This window comes from Ylistrum balloti, unplaced genomic scaffold, assembly GCF_031769215.1.
Source record: "Ylistrum balloti isolate Yb309-2 unplaced genomic scaffold, AGI_CSIRO_Ybal_v1 Utg369622, whole genome shotgun sequence".
Taxonomy (NCBI): Eukaryota; Metazoa; Mollusca; class Bivalvia; order Pectinida; family Pectinidae; genus Ylistrum; species Ylistrum balloti.
This window is the reverse complement of record NW_026781892.1, coordinates 142,431-165,474: the sequence shown is the minus strand read 5'-3', so window position 1 is coordinate 165,474 and position 23,044 is coordinate 142,431. Positions and strand designations below refer to the sequence as shown.

The following is a 23,044-nucleotide window of genomic DNA, read 5'->3' as shown; positions in this document are numbered from 1 at the left end:
GGGATACAAATAGGGGTATCAGTAATTAGGGATTACAACTAGGGGTATCAGTAATTAGGGGTTACAACTAGGGGTATCAGTAATTAGGGGTTACAACTAGGGGTATCAGAGAATCAACAAAGGAGTAATGATATATAGTGCATCATCCAAATTAGACAGCTATTACTTGGTCAGTTGATTATTAAACCAAGTGGTTATCATGGAAGGTAGTCCAGAGGAAAACACTGTATCATATATCTCTACATTATCTTCAATACAATATTGAATAGGTATGTGGTTTTAAAGTGAGAAAAGCTACAAGCCATGGAGTAAAGCCAGTTATGGGAACAGCCTAAAAATTGAACACTGACAAAAGCCTGGTGACATCACCATACATGTAGACCAGTATCATTTACAGTCTCATCGACAAATAAGCTGTTAGTACTTCGTAGAGGCAAAGTGGACACATATGTAGGTAATTTATCAGGTATCATGTCCACCAATAACAGATATCATCCCTGAGACTATTAGGACTTAAGGTAATCATTATTGAAGGTTTGATTACCGGGTTTAAGGTATATTATACTATCAGATTCTACAGGACTTTAAGGGAGTACAAGATTAACACTAAAACTTACATTCTCATTATTGATATTTGAGATGATAAGTATTTGTTCTAGTCCTGTCACAACTGACAGATTACCTACCTATAATAAGTGTGATAGGAACATCAGGCACATCATCAACATTCTTAGTGATGGGTGGTAAGGGTGATGCTTTCTTCTCCTCAAAACTCTGCTGCTTCTCTGTAAGAGGAAAACAATTCTGCGTCACTATTATTGTTATTTGAAAATGTATGTGAATATGCAGGCTGAAGAGAGTTACTCCCCTTGAATGTTTAGTTAATAGTATACAATGTCACAAACATTTTTTATGGTATATTAACCATAAAATTTTGGGTGTAGTTTCAGAGACTTTTTTTTAACTAAATATGACAAAACATTCTTGTAATCAGTCATAGATAACATGACTGATCAATCCTGTAAATTTTTACTGACAATAATTAGTCTTGAAAGAATATCAATACAATTTCCTCAGAGACAGGTAAAAAAATGGTGGTCTTCAACAGAAACTTATTGTGTAGTGGAGGTTAACTCTGATGGTCTTCATCAGAGGACTATTGTGTAGTGGAGGTTAAGTCTGATGGTCATCACCAGAGGACTACTGTGTAGTGGAGGTTAACTCTGATGGTCATCACCAGAGGACTATTGTGTAGTGGAGGTTAACTCTGATGGTCATCACCAGAGGACTATTGTGTAGTGGAGGTTAAGTCTGATGGTCATCACCAGAGGACTATTGTGTAGTGGAGGTTAAGTCTGATGGTCTTCACCAGAGGACTATTGTGTAGTGGAGGTTAACTCTGATGGTCTTCACCAGAGGACTATTGTGTAGTGGAGGTTAAGTCTGATGGTCTTCACCAGAGGACTATTGTGTAGTGGAGGTTAACTCTGATGGTCTTCACCAGAGGACTATTGTGTAGTGGAGGTTAAGTCTGATGGTCTTCACCAGAGGACTATTGTGTAGTGGAGGTTAAGTCTGATGGTCTTCACCAGAGGACTATTGTGTAGTGGAGGTCTCTGATGGTCTTCACCAGAGGACTATTGTGTAGTGGAGGTTAACTCTGATGGTCTTCACCAGAGGACTATTGTGTAGTGGAGGTCTCTGATGGTCTTCACCAGAGGACTACTGTGTAGTGGAAGTTAAGTCTGGTGGTCTTCACCAGAGGACTATTGTGTAGTGGAGGTTAACTCTGATGGTCTTCACCAGAGGACTATTGTGTAGTGGAGGTTAACTCTGATGGTCTTCACCAGAGGACTATTGTGTAGTGGAGGTCTCTGATGGTCTTCACCAGAGGACTATTGTGTAGTGGAGGTTAACTCTGATGGTCATCACCAGAGGACTATTGTGTAGTGGAGGTTAACTCTGATGGTCATCACCAGAGGACTATTGTGTAGTGGAGGTTAAGTCTGATGGTCATCACCAGAGGACTATTGTGTAGTGGAGGTTAAGTCTGATGGTCTTCACCAGAGGACTATTGTGTAGTGGAGGTTAACTCTGATGGTCTTCACCAGAGGACTATTGTGTAGTGGAGGTTAAGTCTGATGGTCATCACCAGAGGACTATTGTGTAGTGGAGGTTAAGTCTGATGGTCATCACCAGAGGACTATTGTGTAGTGGAGGTTAAGTCTGATGGTCATCACCAGAGGACTATTGTGTAGTGGAGGTCTCTGATGGTCATCACCAGAGGACTATTGTGTAGTGGAGGTTAACTCTGATGGTCATCACCAGAGGACTATTGTGTAGTGGAGGTTAAGTCTGATGGTCATCACCAGAGGACTATTGTGTAGTGGAGGTTAATTCTGATGGTCATCACCAGAGGACTATTGTGTAGTGGAGGTTAATTCTGATGGTCATCACCAGAGGACTATTGTGTAGTGGAGGTTAATTCTGATGGTCATCACCAGAGGACTATTGTGTAGTGGAGGTTAAGTCTGATGGTCATCACCAGAGGACTATTGTGTAGTGGAGGTTAAGTCTGATGGTCTTCACCAGAGGACTATTGTGTAGTGGAGGTTAAGTCTGATGGTCATCACCAGAGGACTATTGTGTAGTGGAGGTTAAGTCTGATGGTCATCACCAGAGGACTATTGTGTAGTGGAGGTTAATTCTGATGGTCATCACCAGAGGACTATTGTGTAGTGGAGGTCTCTGATGGTCTTCACCAGAGGACTATTGTGTAGTGGAGGTTAAGTCTGATGGTCTTCACCAGAGGACTATTGTGTAGTGGAGGTTAAGTCTGATGGTCTTCACCAGAGGACTATTGTGTAGTGGAGGTCTCTGATGGTCATCACCAGAGGACTATTGTGTAGTGGAGGTTAACTCTGATGGTCTTCACCAGAGGACTATTGTGTAGTGGAGGTTATCTCTGATGGTCTTCACCAGAGGACTATTGTGTAGTGGAGGTTAAGTCTGATGGTCTTCACCAGAGGACTATTGTGTAGTGGAGGTTAAGTCTGATGGTCATCACCAGTGGACTATTGTGTAGTGGAGGTTAACTCTGATGGTCATCACCAGAGGACTATTGTGTAGTGGAGGTTAAGTCTGATGGTCATCACCAGAGGACTATTGTGTAGTGGAGGTTAACTCTGATGGTCATCACCAGAGGACTATTGTGTAGTGGAGGTTAACTCTGATGGTCATCACCAGAGGACTATTGTGTAGTGGAGGTTAACTCTGATGGTCATCACCAGAGGACTATTGTGTAGTGGAGGTTAAGTCTGATGGTCTTCACCAGAGGACTATTGTGTAGTGGAGGTTAAGTCTGGTGGTCTTCACCAGAGGACTATTGTGTAGTGGAGGTTAAGTCTGATGGTCTTCACCAGAGGACTATTGTGTAGTGGAGGTTAAGTCTGATGGTCATCACCAGTGGACTATTGTGTAGTGGAGGTTAATTCTGATGGTCTTCACCAGAGGACTATTGTGTAGTGGAGGTTAATTCTGATGGTCATCACCAGAGGACTACTGTGTAGTGGAGGTCTCTGATGGTCATCACCAGAGGACTATTGTGTAGTGGAGGTTAACTCTGATGGTCATCACCAGAAGACTATTGTGTAGTGGAGGTTAACTCTGATGGTCATCACCAGAGGGCTATTGTGTAGTGAACCCTTGTGATATACTGTGTAATGGAGGTTTACTCCTGAGCAGCTCTAAATGGTTAATGTTAGGGATGCTATGTACACTGACCTGATTACTTTGTGAGAGAATAACACCCAGCAGTGTGCTATATATAGCTAGCTCAGGTAAATCTCAAAGTAACATCCAAACAAACACCATGGTGTTCTGGTATTGATTTCAAACCTCATTAACAACTTAAAGCTCCCGCTGTTGGTTCTTTATTAGCGTCCTGTATCGGGTAATAATGGCAAAATACATGGAACAATATTCATTAGAAAATATCTGAGAGTTTAGCTCGAGTGAATTACATACAAATGTAATTATTGGTAATTACTTGGACCGATCAGCAAGTCGTTACCATGACGACACCATCTAACATAATCAATACACTACAATTCACAGAACGGTTTCAATTTTAAAATACATGTTCAAGCAGTATTTATGAAAAAGATGGTGGACTTTAAATCATATTTCATGCATCAATAAATTTGATGTAAATGATGTGTCTAGCTGTATGACTCAATATAGAACATGTGTCATGTTTATGGTATTCATCAAACTGATGATGGTCATTTAGGAGTTGTAAAAATATACTAGGTGAAATTTTTCATAAATCTTTGTGGTTTAAATTTATTTGTATAAACTACATCATACAAGAGCTATAAAGCTCAGTAAATGCTCACTATCAGCCCCTGAGCTAACTTTGGGGAAATTATGCTCGCTGGTTCTAATTAAATTGGATTTTACAAAAAAAAAATTATTTCAACTTTCTCTCTGGGTTTTAATGGACGATGTGTGCAGTTATATGTATCTTATTGTAACAACATACTCTGTTACTTATTCAATGGACCTGAAATGAACGTAACAGATGTTAACTCTATGCACTTGATAATACATGATGTACTATAGTCAATGGCCTCACCAGCTCATATTTGCTTTAAAACACGAGGCCCAAGGTCCTTAATGGTCCCCTGCGTTCTATAGATGCTGTTGTTGCAACATTTGTCATAGAAATGATTTTGTTAACAAAGTATGATAACTTGTGTAAACTATGCATAACATTAACAGCTACCCCATGTTAAGGATTCTAACCATGTTTGATTACAAGAAATTATGTTCAATTTATGTTTTCTTTGATAAATAACTAAATTTTACCTCTTACCCAAGAAAAAAAAATGTGAGACCCGCAGTCATCTTACTCATAATTTTGGCAAAGTATGTTTAATAAGACCCTTCCATACATGACATGTATTGATTCTACCATAAATGGATCTTGAAAAGAAGATTTTTTGGAAGCAAACTCAATCAAACTACGCCCCACCCATCCAGCCCCTGTTTTAGTTAACCTTTGGCCACGGAAGGTTTCTGCAATATCTCATTGATATTTGTTCAGGGATTTGTTTTTCAGAAGAATTTAGAAAAAATGCATGACAGACAATGCACAGCATATGATGCTGGATGAAAAGTGACTGCAACTGGTCACGATGAGTCTTTGTCTCAGGTGGCCTTAAAAGTTGTTTCATCAAACTTTAACATATATTTCCATGTCAATCATGTTACTGTATTGTAATATAGATAACATATTTGTTATAGGACTAAAGGTGATTCACAAAAATGTTTGTGATTAATGTTAGGAATTCATCCGGTAAGAGTCCAAGGTGTACAATATACACACAGGTCAGTGAAAATAAAGACAATTGTGGCAAGTTACAGCACATAGGTAGTTTTCACATCAAACTGTACCTGTTCCATCATCCAACCAAAAGTACTCTTGACCTGTATATAGATATATATACATTTGTCGTGTTGATTTGACTTTTTTCAACTATCTATATATATCTATGTATATATGTTGTACTTGAAACGGACATCTTCTGGAAAGGGTACACCCAGTTACAACAGTTACATGACAATTTGCGGACAAGCTATAGTGAATCATTCAGTCAGTATATACGGAGATGTTGGAAAAGGTACTTGGATCATATGGACCAAGACCAAAGATGATCTATCTAGATTCCAGAACATCTTGAACAGCATCAACCCATCTATCCAGTTTACCATGGAATATAACGACTCGGAATTACCATTCCTAGATGTCTTTGTACAAAAGTCTGGCAAGTATATCACAACTGATATTTACTAGAAGCCGACAGACACACACCAGTATCTAGACTTCCGGTCCTGTCATCCAACACATACAAAAAGAAACATACCGTTCTGCTAAGCAAGGTGTGTATGTGCAATTGTGATAGACAGCGGTAAATGCAAACAGAGGCTGAATGAACTTCAAACGTTTCTGATAAAACAACATTATCCATCCGAGTTAATAACGAGGAGCATTGAACGCGCCGACGCTGTACCGGTAGAGGAACTTAGAAAAATTGAAGTCACACCGTCAGACGTAAACACTATACCTTTTGTACTGACACATAACCCATGCCACAACAACATGGTGAAAGCAGCAAAGGACTCAATTCCTCCATTACACAAAAGTTCAAAAATGCACAATTTAGTTAAAGTATCAAATATTTTACAAAGCAACTGGCAACCTGAAAACCTAAAGAAAATTTTGACTAGGGCAAAGTTCAACGTTGCAGAACAGTGCGACTACACAGTGTCGAAATGCAGGAAAACGAGGTGTGGAACCTGCCAGTACATACAAGAAGGACACTGTTTAACTTTAAAAAACGGCAAAACAATTAAGGCAAACAGTGACTTGACTTGCAAAAGCAAGAATTTTATTTATTGTATTATCTGCGCTACTTGCCATGAAAACTATATTGGACAAATGGGTAATGCACTATCAGAAAGAATTCGCGTCCATAGGCAACAGATACGTACACCCGCAACTCGTAAAATTCCACTCAGAACACATTTAGAAACTTGTGGCAAGGGACTGTTCTGGGTGTACCCTTTCCATAAGATGTCCGATTCAAGTACAACAAAGAGACTATGCAAAGAGGACATGTTTGTCAAACTCTTCAAGCACCCACTAAATGCTAATTAATTAGTGTCGTTACGCCTTAAAAATATTAATAACATTATTATCTCCCCTTATATATCATTGTTTATATTACGTCATAATGTTGTTACCAAGACAGTAAAGATAGCCGAGACACGGCTTGAAAACGTTAGCAATAATCAAGTTTATTTGCCTTGTTGGTGTTTTATGTTAACATATTTAAATGATACACAATGTTCTCATCTAATTGAACTACAATTTTATCAATTTTTAAATGTTGCGATTTGTCCTTTTAAACATTACTTGAAATATTTGAATATATCGGCAGTATAAGGAAAACAATTATTGCCCATAAGAGGCATGTGATCACAAGAACTAGGGTGAGAATTACCTATCTTGGATGGCTCCTTCTGTCTAGATGATGGTCTAGACCGTCTCTTCTTTCCGTCTGGAGGTGTGATAGGGGGAAGTGGTGTCTTGGTTCGCCGTATGTCTACAAAGGCACTCCATGTGATGTTGTTTCCTCCCTTTTCCTGAACCTTCTGAAGACAATCTATCAGGTATTTGATGTGGTCTGTTGGTCGATGGTACATCAAACCAGTCATCAACGACTACAATTAAAAATTTACAGTACTTAAGGTTCAGCAAGTTATGATTAATTATCCCAAAGAATGACACCCATGCACCCATATATCTAATGCATTTTTGGTCATTTTAGAACAGCAAGTGTTTCTCAAATGAACTCCTTATCTTCCCATACCCGAAACACTTGCATTTATGTACTACACCAACAATACTGAGTATAGACAGTAGAGAAAATTAGATCTGACCTCTGGGGGCCAACTCTTACCCTTCATTAGCTAATTTTTTTATTTTATCACCCAATAACATAAAATATTTGCAATGTCATGTTAAAAAGTCTTTTAGAAATGTCAAAAATATTTCAAAGTGGCATAACTTTGTGAAAAAGAGAAACAACTAAACCTGGTATAGGATACACATAGCTACAATGTACAAGGAGTATTGCCATCAAATTTCATTGAAATCAATTAAGTAGTTTTAGGAGTAACTGGTACATCACTGAGTTCCCAAAGGAGTGCAAGCTTCTGAAAAGGGGGGGATAACTCAATCCAAAGGGGGCATACACTTCCATAAAGGGGAGATAACGCAACCTGTTATAGATTAAAAATATCTGTCATGTTTAAAGATTAAAGCCAGTGTATTTCATTGAAATCCACTCATTAGTATATATGAGGAGTAGCTGGAAATCATTACAGTCCCAAAGGGGGTATAACTTTCCCAAAAAAGGTGACTCAACCTCGTACACATTATGTACATCTACATTGTATAAGGATTATAACCAGCAGACATTGTTTAAATCAATTCAGTGGTTTAGGTCGACTAGTCAGCATATTGTTGCATCTACAGATGGACAAACAACCTGATTCCAGTATACTTCCACACAATGAAGTTAGGAGAGTTCTGAACAATGATTGTTACAGTAGAGAGAGGACGGTTCTATACAATGATTGTTACAGTAGAGAGGGGACGGTTCTATACAATGATTGTTACAGTAGAGAGAGGACGGTTCTATACAATGATTGTTACTATAGAGAGAGGACGGTTCTATACAATGATTGTTACAGTAGAGAGAGGACGGTTCTATACATTGATTGTTACAGTAGAGAGAGGACGGTTCTATACAATGATTGTTACTATAGAGAGAGGACAGTTCTATACAATGATTGTTACAGTAGAGAGAGGACGGTTCTGTACAATGATTGTTACAGTAGAGAGGGGACAGTTCTATACAATGATTGTTACAGTTGAGAGAAGACGGTTCTATACAATGATTGTTACAGTAGAGAGGGGACGGTTCTATACAATGATTGTTACAGTAGAGAGAGAACGGTTCTATACAATGATTGTTACAGTAGAGAGGGGACAGTTCTATGCAATGATTGTTACAGTAGAGAGAAGACGGTTCTATACAATGATTATTACAGTAGAGAGGGGACGGTTCTATACAATGATTGTTACAGTAGAGAGAGAACGGTTCTATACAATGATTGTTACAGTAGAGAGAGGACAGTTCTATACAATGATTGTTACAGTAGAGAGGAGACGGTTCTATACAATGATTGTTACTATAGAGAGAGGACGGTTCTATACAACGATTGTTACAGTAGAGAGGGGACGGTTCTATACAATGATTGTTACAGTAGAGAGGGGACGGTTCTATACAACGTTTGTTACAGTACAGAGAGAGTGGAAAGTTCTATACAATAATAGTTACAGCAGAGATAGGACAATTCTATACAAAGATAGTCACAGTAGAGATAGGACAGTCCTATATAATGATTGCTACAATAGAAACAGAACAGTAATAATAGTTACAGCAGACAGGACAGTCCTATACAAAGATAATTACAGTACAGAGAGAGAGGACAGTTCTATTTAATGATAGTTACAGCAGTGAGAGGACAATTAACTGTAACAGTTACAGTAGAGAGAGTCCTAAAATTAAAATGAACATTACAACAGAGAAAGAGAAGGAGGATGGTGTGATTTTTTTCTTCTTGTCTTAACTTGATTTAGAATGTGTAGCTTTGATGAGTCTCAGCTACAGTGTGAACAAATTGAAGAGCCTTCTGTTGGTCTCTACAGCTTGAGAAGGCTGATACCAGTAATTCAAGGAATTTGGAATTAAAGCTTCACCAGCTGAGGTATACCATACATTGTTGACTGACCCAACACTTATTATTTTGTCAAAGCTGATTTTATCTATCAATATTGTTCAGCATTTCGTTTAAATTATCATTTAAATTTTGTCTGTGTTTCTTTGCCACCTGAATACTTATAACTGCTTTTCAATGTCATGACTTATCATTGTTACTATTACACAACATGTAAAGGTCGTGTTAGATTTCTTAAATAAGATTAATTTTTTTAATCGCCTTAAATCGTGATACATTGTACTGGGCCTACATCTTTGTCGTAGTTTGACAACATCCAGTATCTGTTATTTTCATAAAATGTGGTAAATTCTTCGTTTATTGGAAGAAAACAGACACTTAATATTATCGCCTTATTAACTTCTGACATTGCGCTCCATGGAATCAGAAGAAAACAACATTTGTCAACAAAAAAGCGAGACTCACCTCAAAGAGTCGAGGGATCTGTCTTTTTGACAGATAGGATTTCGCATCATCCGTAGTCATCTTGCCACTACGGACACGAATGTACGAGTCTTTTTTGCGTGGTATCTTGTCGGTTGTTTTCTACGGTTTGGTAAAATGAATTGTCGGAAATCACTTTCCAACTTAGACTCTCATGGGGCACCTGCACAGAACAGCCTGTATCCAAGGACAACAAAAATTGGCGGACTTATCTTCTTCCGGTGTGCCACATATACTGAAAAATAAGTTCTTGATTTTTTAATGATTCATAAAGTAATAAGAGGTGCAATACTACTGTTTTATATTCAGCGTATCGCATTTTTGGGCATAGTTCTGAATACTTGTTATCTTACTTGAAATAAAGAAAAAGAATATAAGAAAAAGTGCAGGTTTGCTGGAAACTGAAATACGCGGAGTGATATATACTATACTTCGAATGTGTCATTGTGCAGCTCTGAATTTTTTAGTCAGCTTTTAGTATTATTATTTAGTTTCGTATTTTTTCCACTAAAATGTACTATACAGTTTACAATACTTAATACTTTTTTCACTTAATGCCACATGCGGTTACCATTTTAATCATACAAATAACGTAAATTTCAAGCCTGCCTATCAGAACACTGCAGAAACCTGGTATAAACGTACCTTAAAAGTAACTGCTATGATCCCGAGACATACTCCCCGAACGAAATTAAAGTATTTCGAAAGTTTGAAACTTCTTTTCACGCCGGTCTACAAGCACGTGGGTACGTAAAACATTCTATTTCTCGTTTGTTAAGCCAATTCAAAAGCAGATTTTGTTCTGAAAATATGGTTAGGATAGCAGTTGTAGGATCCTCGCATATAAGGCAATTGAATGATAATGATGAGTTGATCTGTGGCACCACAGTATCCAAATTTCTTTGGAGAAGTGGTTGTATAGTTGACTGCATATACGAGGTCCTGGCTGCCTTGCGTACATTTAAAGATAAAATTACTGTAGATAATATAGGAAAACAACTTGAATTATTGTTGACATGACCAATCTGTTTCTAAATTTAGTTTAAATGAGATATTTTTAGTGCATATTTGGATCCATAAAATAATTTCTATACCTTTTAGTTAAAAGTCAGAAGCAGTTTTCACACATCTAAATCATACTCTGAAAACATGTGTCAGATGGTTAAGATAATTGAAATGTCAATATAATTAGAAAAATCTTCAGTTTTTGTGTAACACTCCACATCAGTGTTAATTTCTCATCAAATACAAAAACCAATCATAACAAAACAGAATATCTATAATAACCAAACAGATTTCACATACAGTTTAAATACAGTTAACTTGAATTTATTGATTAATTGCAGCATGTTAAATTTCTGGTTAGCTTGGAACTTTATAAGTTGTCGTCATAAACCAAGTTTGGAATGTTTTTATATCTCTGTATGGCCATTCCAACAAACAGTTTAAATTCTTATTTCCACCTGCAGTTTACTTCTGTTAACTGGACTTAAATTGATAACTTGCGCCATGTTTAGAGTTGTTTAACTCCACATTGAGCTTAAGTTCTAACCAAGTATATAATGTCATATGCCATTTTTAAGTTTTCCCATAATTCAGATCTACATGGAGCTTGAATTCTCTCTATGTATTTACTGGTATGTTCTGAAATTTTTCTGTCAATTAAAACAGAATATTGGCAAAAGAGCAAAAATGTCATTTTATTGTGATATTTTCACTTATATTTTTACATATACTTGCAAAATAAGCAAGTTAGTGATGAAACATTTCATTTCATTTTCATTTCATTGAAGATTTGTAAAATACATCATAAGTCATTTATTTTATCTCATCAGTTATACAAAATGGCTGTCAGAGGGCTATCTTATTATTGCTCGATTTCCTATGTTTTGATTCAGTAAGTCATTTAAAATTGGCCCTTGGGCCTGGCTCCACACCTTGAGACAGATTCTGTGTTATATTATTGAAACAGTTGAGATCCCCATCCCATATCTATAGATACCATGTTGGGCATTAAGAGATAAACACATTTATGATGAAGAACTCTGAACTTAATTTTTAGGTTATACCTTTAAAATGGTGGAAATCTCCCTCATAACATTATATATATAGAATTTATTGATATCAAGAGATCAACACATTTGTTATGCAAGAATGTCCTCTTAAGTATGGCACACCTTTAGGGACATTATTTCTGGGTCATATTTTTGACATAGCCAAGATACCAACCCAATAACCATATAAACTCTTACTTGGCATCAAAAGAGAAAGACAGTAATGATACAAGAATTTACTCATTGGTCTTTCGACATGAAAGGGTTTAATTGATTGAGTTTTAATTTAGAAATATTTGAAATACCCAACCTAAAGGCATGTGTACCATTACTGGGCTTTAAGATCCAGGTGAGTAATACAGGCCTATGGGACCTTTGTTCTTAGTGTACTACTTACTGTACAGTGCAGCTGCTGTGATCAGATCATTGTTGTTAAGCAAAAATTAATGTAATCTCTAATGCATTTGGTAATATCAAAGGTAAATATATAGTTACACGGTTATTCAAGCAATTTGTTTTATTTATATTCTCAATCAGTACTATCTGTTTTGATTTTTAATGTTGTTTATGATTCACTTGTCTCTTTTTCAGGTAGACAATGGACAACACATGACCCTGTGATCAAATCACTCTATTTTGATCCCATCATCATGGTCTTCAGCACACCAGTTACACAGATGGACAGCTATTTGGATCCAGCTAAAACACAGGGCTCTCACACCCCATTTTGGGACTGGGGCCCGGGGCCCTTAGAATTGGGAAAAATAATGGCGTTTTCCTTATAATTGGGAAAAAAGATACTATTTTGCACTGGGAATGGGGCCGACTATTGGCCCCAAATCTGGCAGATCGAGAGCCCTGAAACAAGTTCAGTCTTCAGTATGATTTGCATAGCAGACAGTTAAAGTGTTAAAGTATGTTTGTATTAAATATCAAGTCATTGCAGACACTGTTGTCATATTTTATGATCTTGTCTAAATGATGTTCCTCAGGCTTCAGGTGTAAACATTTAGACATTTCTAGCCCATCATTAGATAGTGAGCTGTTAAAATTGCCCTTAATCTCAGGTCTGTTCATCCATAAACAATCCTTGCTATCATTTTTTGAAGTAATATAGGGATATTTCTCTTACTTATATCTAGATTCCCTTTAGTTAGGTCATTTGAATTATTGGGCCTCGTGGTGACCTATTGCTATCACCTTTGCAGTAACCTTTCCTGGCCTAAGATGAACAAAAATTGTGAATTATACAGTCCCTATCCTACAGGGCCCTGAAGGGTGGGGTCAAATTGACTCCGATTTCTAAAGTCTTCTTCTCAGCACCCAGGTATTGTAGAATCAAACACTTTTCATAACTGAAAGCATCTTAAAGTGCTTACCAAAGTTGTGAATTTCATGGCCCCAGGGTCATCTTCAGCATACAGGAGTCAAATAAAGCTTAATCATATTTATCCCACATCTGATTCACACTAGCCTGACATAATTGATGTGCTGATGGTATGTTAGAATGCATAGATTGTGCATTTGAACAAATGCAGCATACCCGAGGATTCCACAGATTATCAAAACAAAAGATCCATGTTCAAAAAACTAATTTAACATATTCAAATATAGTTTTCTCCAACATTTAAGGTGTCCTGTGTAAAAAATTTTCAGTTAAAACAATGCTGTATTATCCTGATGTCTAAACAAACCATTGATAGGTAATTATGCTTTTGGTAGACATTCATGATGCTTCACACTCTCTCTGTATATTTTGAAACATTGTATATCTCCTTTGATATTTTTGCTATTATATGGAATTTTAATGTACGTTTTTGCGAAGATGCAGGGTAATACCTTTTGATCTTGATATACACATATGATATACACATGTACATACTTTTCTTATCATTGGTTATTGTATTCATTTGTATTTAATAGATAAAGTACAGGAAACCATTGATAGCTTACCTCTAGAACATTGGCAGGTTTGGTTACAGGAATACTGGTATCTTTTGCAGGATGGTCTGTACATGCATAAAGAAATACCTTAGCTTATTAGAAATTTTCTCGAGGCTTTTTTGATGTTCCCAACATAAGAAAAACAAATTCCATCTTACCGTCATATATGGTAGAAGTTCATTTGATTTATGTTGTTAAGATAAAAATACTTAAGTTTTTAGTCAAATATCTAATAAATGAATGTGAGATGAAATTGTTTTACAGATGCAGATTCAGAGAGGTCATAAGGTCACCACTTTCAAAGCAGCAATGGGATTGGACGTTCTGTGAACAGATGACCCATGATAGTGGACCCACCATTGATGTTGACTTGGAGGATGATGGATGACGACCTCTTTTAACACGACAATGAAAATACTATAGAGGCAAACTTTGATGTGGCATCCTTCTTTAACAGTGACGATGATGAGGAATTTGAAGGATTTTTGTTAAGTGATCTGTGACTGTGTTAAGCGACTTCAGTACTAAAAACTGCTTATAATTACTTGGTGCTGTATGGATTTATCGGTCTACTGTTCCATTTGTGCAAGTCGTAAGTACTATTGAACCTGTTCTGATAAAATTTAAAACTTTTTGTTACTTAGCTTTATATAAATAATAATGAAACTTATTTGCATTAAAACATTCAAAATTTGTTTTATTCTTTGTTTTTATCTTCAGTCTATCATATATGACAGATGCCTCTAACTGGGTGAAGGGGGTAGTCCAATATGGCGGATCAGAGAACTCGAGAATAACCCTAAGAATGGCATATTCCTGTGGAGTATGCACCCCCTTTTCGACAAAACACTTTAAACTAAGAAAAGGTGTGCACTATACGTGGAAATTTATAGTGTTTTATTTAATGTGAAGCAGAATTTTGTAAGGAATTTGTGAAGTAAATGTTTCCAAAATGTCATTATTATTGATGATTGCAAGTTACCTAGGTTTCGTGGAAAATTAATTGGAAGAGAATCTTACTATCATAGTGACTATAATTATATTTAGACAATACTTAATAATTTATATTTACCCAAAGGGTACAGATGACCTATTGCTATCGTGCATTGTCAATTGCCATGTGTAAACTTTTCCTTTAAAACACGACTCCTGCTTAAAACCCAAGATTTCAACCAAATTAGGTCTGAAATATTATTTGGGGTGAGGTTTAATTCTTAAATTCTGAAACAGTCAAAATTCTGCTCCCATGACCATATGCACATAGCATTGATGGGCATCAAGCGATAAACTGTAACACAGTGGCGTAACACATAACTGTTGGTAATAGTCATGTCTATTTAGATGTTAATAGTCATGTACAAAGGCAACATCTCATCAACATACACATATATTCACTCCACTTCGCATTGTGTCTCATAAAACAGTCTCTGTATCAAAACTGTCCTTGCATAAAAACAGTACTTCTAGGTATATACTAACATAACCACTCCTTATACAAGCCATCATGGTATAACCTGTATGGGAGCTTGTCTGGTGGGCTACCTAGGGCCCATCTATTGGGGTGTCCCAATCCCTTCTCTAAGCCATCTATGACCGTGCAGTCGGGTGTCCAAACCCCTTCTGTCCTATCCCCAGAATCTAGCTTCTATTTATCTCATCTTGACCGATTATGTCCCGCGATCCCCTTATATGGACTTCACTTGTTGCAAGCTGATTTGATTGTTGAAGTATAACCATCCATGCTCGAGGTGCGAGGTTGAGATTCCCCCTACTTAGTTTGTTACTGGAAATAGCCCTTGATAATTACTCTTAACACCTAGTGGTCACTGTCCGAATGGGCAATTGCATAAGTTTGATTATCAAGGAAGCTACGCCCGTTCCGCCTGATAGTATAATTTACACCACATGCTCTACAAACCCTGAGCTACTGCACTCCTCGCCTATCACCAATAATAATTAGCCTATTTAATTGATCTACTACAGAACCATGACTTAGCTACAGTGTCCTACTTCCCGATACTAATCCTACAATAAGTTGAATAAATTGATATATAAATATCAATACCTTATTGTGTAACATAAACACAATCATGAAATAGCACTTAGGTCTGGCCCCACCCATCGGTACTTAGTTTCAGGGTTATATCTTTGAAACAGTTTTAAATCCCAACCCATAACCATATATCTAATTGCTTGGCATCAAGTGATATAATACATTCATGATGTAAGAACTGACCCTTGGATGTGGCACACCTCTAGGGACTTACTTTCTTGTTTCTTATCTTTAAAACAGTTGAGATCCCAGCCCAATAACTATAAACTTTTACTGGGCATTAAAAGAGAAAGACAGTTACAATATAAGAATTAACCTCTATGGGAAATAATTCAAGTATCCAACCTGTAGGCATATTATATAGCCAGGTGAGTGATACATGTCCTATGGGCCTCTTGTTAAAACTATCGAAATATGTATGATGAATGCTGTGTGTATTGATTGTTGGTAAAGGATGTAATTCCTGAAATAAAACCATGATTCCTGAAGCAGAAATATCTACTATTGAAAACATTACCTGAAATTCAAAGTAAAGAGTATACCATTTTGGTGTCGTTTCATTCTATTTAGACCAACAGCATGAAAAACCAGCTAATTTAATTCCTTTCTCAACTGCAACTTATCAGTCTGGTGTTCGATGTATGAAGCAATTCATCCTCGGGTGAAATGTATCCCAATATTTCATGTCTATAGAAACTACTTACATTGTTGTGATGCTGGAAATGATATATCTAACTTTATAGAACCAATGGACATTCAGGATGATGATGATGATGATGATGATGATGATGATGATGATGATGAATGGATGGAGGATAATGGATTGATTGAGGATGAGGATGATGATGGATTGATTAAGGATAATGGATTGATGGATGATGATGAATGGATGGAGAATGATGATGATGAATTGATTGAGGATGATGATGATGATGATGATGATGATGATGATGATGATGATGATGATGATGCGTGAATGTTGGTATGCATGTCATTTCTTGTTTTTCTTATGTATCATGCAAAACTTTTGAAAATAAATAAAAAGCATGATTTATAATTGTTCCTAAAATTCAACATATTGCATGAGGATGTCAGCCAGCCTACTAACAATAATGAGTGTAAGCTGTTTCCAGTCCTTGCCACGTGGAGGCCTCCTCATTAAAGGACCACTACTTTAAGCTAGCAAAAAAAAGCAACATTAAAAAAAAAAGTTTTATTCATCTAATCTGTTCTAAAATAAATAATATTCTATTCTTATCTCAATATGAATTTAACAAATATTTCAGAACTTTTTTTGCATTTGTAAATTGGGTTCCTAATTTTCCTTTTACTGAAACCCGATTGCAGTGCAGCATATGCCTGTACTTGATGCGAGTTTTTTTTATCACATTTGCTGCCCAAATAATTCTGTAATTATCTATAACATTGTAAGTATTCTAAAGTTTTAAAGAAATAAAACATTTGCCATTATTTGACCTATGACATTGTGACATTGATCACGTTGAATTCAATCTATTTCACTGCTTACGCAATGTCGAAGACAGAGATATAACCGGTACTATTTTTGATTTATTAATTTCAAAAGTTTTACTACATGGCATGCTTTTTTAGTAGCAAACATGGATATCATTTCAGTTTCATGCAAACCCAAACAAATACAGAAGATTTTTTTATTAGAAGGAGAGGCAAAATTATAGGCAAACTGCCATTGCTTAATTTTAGTGCTTTACAATTTCTCACAGAAATGATATAACCGATTTTGTTTTATTACAAAGATTGGAGCCCAAAACAATTTGTCTTTAAGAAAGGGAGAAAAAAATATATATTATTTGGAGTGTCACAGAATTCCTAACCTACCACTACAACTATTATATACCTAACTAGCCTGTTCTATTTAACGTGCCAAGTGTGACTCGCCGACACGGGATTTGAGATTTCAGTCCTTCCACCGGACATTTTATTTCACCTACAATAATTACAATCACATTAATTCAAATATATTTCTGCAGCATCATTTTTACTTGTGTTACATCAAATTACACCACGGGTGTTAATATCAGTAGTCTATACAAGGGGTATATCATTGTCATATTCACAATCTTTCCTTCAGTCGAGATCCTCCGGCCTAAGGTGGTCAGTTATAGGTTCTTATGTCCTTGGATCTTTTTCAGATCTTCCCTGGTGTAGGAAAGAGTTACCATTCATCATTGTCTCAAGAACTGGTTTGTTAATTATCTTTACCTCAGTTCTGGTACGTACAACCAGCTAGATGGAATTGCTGCTACACCGCCGACGTCCTCAGCCGAGGCCATCCTTCATCGCGTGTTTCGACCCCTTACTCGATACACTCAGTATGGGGGGAGGGGGTCCACAGTGGTGATCAGTCACTGCGTGTCGGTGGTGGGTCTTCAGCTACTCTCGTCCCTCTTCATCCAAACCCAACAGGATGCCCTCTCTGCTGCCTGGGTGAGCCGCTGCACTGCCCTTCTTCTAGTGAAGCCGGTAACACCCAGTGCACTGAGCATTCTCCAAGCAGACGGTGCTGGGAAGCCTCTACACCCAATCTCTACCGGGAAGTTCCAAGTTTTCCAGCCTTTCTCCCTGCATTCTGCCAGTAGCTCTTCATACTTGGATTTTCTTCCTCTCATGGGCTGCTTCTGTTCTTTCCATCCACGGTATGGTCAACTCAATGACAGCAACGAGTTCTGCTCTGAATGCGTGCCAACTGAAATTCCCACATGTTCGGAGAAATATCTGTATACGACTCACGGACATTTACCTGCCGAAGGAACTTGCGATGTTGGAGAAGTACACAGTTTGAGCGGACCTGATGAAAAAACCAACTTCGTCCAGTCCTCCAATTGCTAGAGTTCCCAGTAGGGTCTGAATGTAGCCTTGTAAGAACTTCAGTCTGACACACAATATAGACTTCATTCCTACAACAGGTTTAGAAGAGAGAACCTACGTACCTCTATTTTGGTAAAAATGTACCTGACCGACCAGTTCACTTCCAGGGACGTCGGCCTGTACCTGTCGCCGGACCTGCAATATATAAGTCTGAGAAGTGTGAATATATTTGATTAATTGATAATAACACCGTCTTACCAAAGATGGGGGTAAAACCGTCGATAACCGAACGCCGCTATGGACGAAAAACCGATTGCCTGTGATTTGCAGGCCGCGTATTGTTGAAAACAAAGCTCCGCTGCTTGTATCAACTTTAACACTGTTCGCAGGGGAAGAGAACACCATGTACAGAAAAAAGCTCAAATTCGGCGCAAACAAACACCATACCTTCTCTCGTCACAATCGAATTATGAACTCGGTCGATCTATCAGCCGAGTCGCACCGTATTCGACTCCTGTTTCACAACCCCTCAAAGCAAGAAAACCCTGCTAAGCCACATACAAAACATTCTCATCCCATGAGTGTGTATGGAATAACGATTTCTGCACTGAATGCGTGCCAACTGAAATCCCCACATGTTCGGAGAAATATCTGTATACGACTCACGGACATTTACCTGCCGAAGGAACTTGCGATGTTGGAGAAGTACACAGTTTGAGCGGACCTGATGAAAAAACCAACTTCGTCCAGTCCTCCAATTGCTAGAGTTCCCAGTAGGGTCTAAATGTAGCCTTGTAAGAACTTCAGTCTGACACACAATATAGACTTCATTCCTTCAACAGGTTTAGAAGAGAGAGCCTACGTACCTCTATTTTGGTAAAAATGTACCTGACCGACCAGTTCACTTCCAGGGACGTCGGCCTGTACCTGTCGCCGGACCTGCAATATATAAGTCTGAGAAGTGTGAATATATTTGATTAATTGATAATAACACCGTCTTACCAAAGATGGGGATAAAACCGTTGATAACCGAACGCCGCTATGGACGAAAAATCGAATGCCTGATTTGCAGGCTGTGTAATGTTGTAAAGAAAGCTTCACTGCAACCTTCAGCCACGACCCTCCAATCCAGGGCAACCCTGGATTAAGCTGTAAAACATTATTATAAGATTATCAATTATTTTAGATTATCAACAAAAACACTAAATACACACCAGTTTTGGTAAAATCGGTGATAATCCACCACCATGGTGATTATTTCGACAAAAAATCTAAAAAAAAAATCACACACAAATGATTTTAGAAGAGTTTTCAACAAAACATTCACACTATTTGACATTCATCGTGATCAAATTGAACACCTTTGTAAGCCCACCAATTATTCAATTAATCAAAACAAACCTAAACTCGGTACAAATGTACCTCACTGCAACCTACAGCCATGATCCTCCAATCCAGGGCAGCCAGGCGAAGGTAATCAGCTACAACAGCTCCAGTACAGCCATGCATGGTCAGCTCATCGCAGTATTAAGCCGTAAAATATTATGAGGAATACCCACTGAATCACAACAAACGATACCAGAGGCCAAACTTGCCGGTAATATTGCAAATATAGACAATGGCCGGGTTGGATTGGATGGGGCAGTTAAAGAGAAACACTGTTAGTGTCTATTATCACAATCTCAACCAAAGAATACACACCGAATTACACCTGCCGGTAGTATTGATCCCAATCATCATCTTCATTAATCTTCATCATCAACATTGTCGTCTTGATTCAATTTTGTAGCAGATTATTTTTTCAACCAGTAGCCGTAATTCTCCAATCCAATGCAGAATCCAATGCAGCCATGTGAGGTCTAGTACATCCACACCAGGTCAGCTCCTTCAAGGATCCATCTGTAAAATATTGTTGATTTGTGTTGAAATCTCTTGATTTCCAAAATTATTTTTTTCTTGAAGTTATCTTTATCAAAACTTTACAAGTATTACATTTCAAATAAAATTCTGCTTTCATTCAGTTGATGCAATCATTGCAAGAAATCTAACTGAATGCTTAAACTAATTTGACAGAAACAGAGCTGCAAAAATTGGAAATCCAAATGCTAATTGAGCCTGTATTCCTTATCTTTCATGTACTGAAGCTTATTAAGATTATAAAACAAGCAACTGATGGATGTTTTCTCTTTAACAAGGGGCCCCTGGACCTAAACAGTCATGTGACCAATTTCAACAATGTCCACCAGTAATAAAACTGCAAACACTAAAACTAAAAAAAAAATGAAATATATCACCCGCTCCCTGCAGTTGGCCATAAATCGAAATGGATTTCGGAAGAAACATTGTTGAGTACTTGAAACTCTTAAAACCAGAAAATTTATGACATTTGTATCAAAGACTGGCTAAGTCACCATTACAGTGAGTGGCCATTACAATTTTTTGTTATTATCGTATTTTTTTTAATTCGATATGGAATATTTTGATCAGCTGTTGGAAACGAGGGTAAAACATCTGCAATATAAATCCAGAATAACGATAGGAGGGCTAGGATTTTAAGCATTCACTCACTTTCCCATATTGTGTCCAGCTCCTCCCTCCCCAGGAGGCCGAGACTTACGTCTATACACTTAGGGATGTTAGTCTCTTTGTTATAACAGGGATCAATAATGAAGGGACTATCCTTACCCCTTAGGACTATTAAACACTTGTAATAATAGAAAGCAGTAATGGTTCCGTCCTTAAACCTATGTATGGACTGAGGATTATCCTTACCCCTGAGGACTGAGTCTCTTGTTATTAATAGAAACCAGTAATGGTCGCGTCCTAAAACCTATATATAGGACTGAGGCCTCCATTACCCCTGAGGACTACTAGTCTTTTATAACAGAAAGCAGTAATGATCCCGCTCATGAACCTTTATATAGGACTGGGGGCAATCCTTACCCCTTAGGACTATTCGTTTTGTTATAACAGAAAGCAGTAATGGTCCCGCCCATTATATTATATAGGGGGTCGCGGTGGCCAAGTGGCTAAGGCGTAATGTCATTAATCACTATATCCCTCCACCTCTGGGTCGCGTGTTCGAGGCTCACGTGGGGCAGTTGCCAGGTACTGACCGCAGGTCGGTGGTTTTCCCCAGGTACTCCGGCTTCCTCCACCATCTAAACCTGGCACGTCCTTAAATGACCTTAGTTGTCGATAGGACGTAAAACAACAATAAACCAAATATTATATAGGACTGGGGTGGCTATCCTTACCCCTTAGGACTATTCGTTTTGTTATAAATAAGAAAGCAGAAATGACCCCGCCCATTAACCTTTATAGGACTGGGGGCTTCATACATCTTAGGACTAAAAGGTTTCTTTGTTATACCAGAAAACAGTAATTTCCCTCACAAATTATTTCCATGGTTATCACAATGTTTTAATTTAAACTACGACATGACTATGGCGAGACTCTCTTTAGCTGTAAGAACTCACAAATGTTCTGTTATTCCCGTGAAAAGAATGAGATATCAACACGACAAGAGTACAATAAGATTTGTATGGCCACACTGGGTCGCACAAAGGGACAAACATGTACTATTTCTCGTGTGTGTATACGCTACAGTCACAACATACATCTTAAAGGTATGTTTAAAACATAAAGGAATTCTTATTTCTTCAAGTTTTACACTTAGTACATGAATATATGAGAAAAATGTCACTTACATGTCGGTTTCGCAGCAGGTGTTTTCTGAATGACCAGTCTCGTGCCCAACGCTTAACATTTTGTCGCAGCACTGAGCAGATTTCACAATAGTCCAAGCTCATTGCTTGTCCCTTTTCTTTAACGTTTTCATTGGTCAATACAATCTTGGGACGCAAAATTCTTGCACGTGCCTGACGCACAGCTCAGGTGTACACTGTGTTATTGAAACAATAAAGCGCCCCAGGAAAGCCTGGTTCTTAAATTTATCTAAAAAAAAACACACATTGGACGCAAAGATGAAAATTTCAAGAGTTTGATGACGATGATATCGATATATTTTTGTTTTGTAATTTATTGGTGTGATAGGGCGTGGAAAACGTGATGGCCTGAGTGAGCTGACCGGTGTTTGTGTGGTGGTAATAATTTTTTCTAATTACGGATATTAAGGAATGTTTTTCTGAAATTTGAAACCTAGTAAGTGTGCATGAGGAACTTTTTAATGTAATTGGACCAAAAATTTTTGTACAAGATATGCAATAGTTTGAATATTGACAAATTTGTGATTTGTATACCTGAGTGTAAGGTGACCTATTCTAAATAA

General features: G+C 37.5%; 1 protein-coding gene and 1 long non-coding RNA gene across 4 annotated transcripts in view; one reads left to right on the top strand and one right to left on the bottom strand.

Annotated features, from left to right (window-relative positions):
* LOC132550244 (adenylate kinase isoenzyme 5-like) overlaps positions 1-9,912 on the bottom strand; it is a 79,575-nt gene extending 69,663 nt beyond the window's left edge. For all 3 annotated transcript variants that reach the window (XM_060214286.1, XM_060214303.1, XM_060214295.1), the window contains exons 1-3: positions 9,838-9,912; positions 7,068-7,287; positions 687-785 (exon numbers count right to left, since the gene is read on the bottom strand). In XM_060214286.1, the coding sequence (XP_060070269.1) occupies positions 687-785; positions 7,068-7,287; positions 9,838-9,897 (379 nt within the window). In that variant the 5' untranslated portion in view covers positions 9,898-9,912. The remainder of the gene's footprint in view (positions 1-686; positions 786-7,067; positions 7,288-9,837) is intronic.
* A 616-nt stretch (positions 9,913-10,528) lies between these two features.
* On the top strand, positions 10,529-14,548 carry LOC132550181 (uncharacterized). Its single transcript, XR_009554211.1, has 3 exons — positions 10,529-10,601; positions 12,501-12,823; positions 14,118-14,548. It is a non-coding gene; the product is annotated as an uncharacterized LOC132550181 (long non-coding RNA).
* Positions 14,549-23,044: the final 8,496 nt, after the last annotated feature.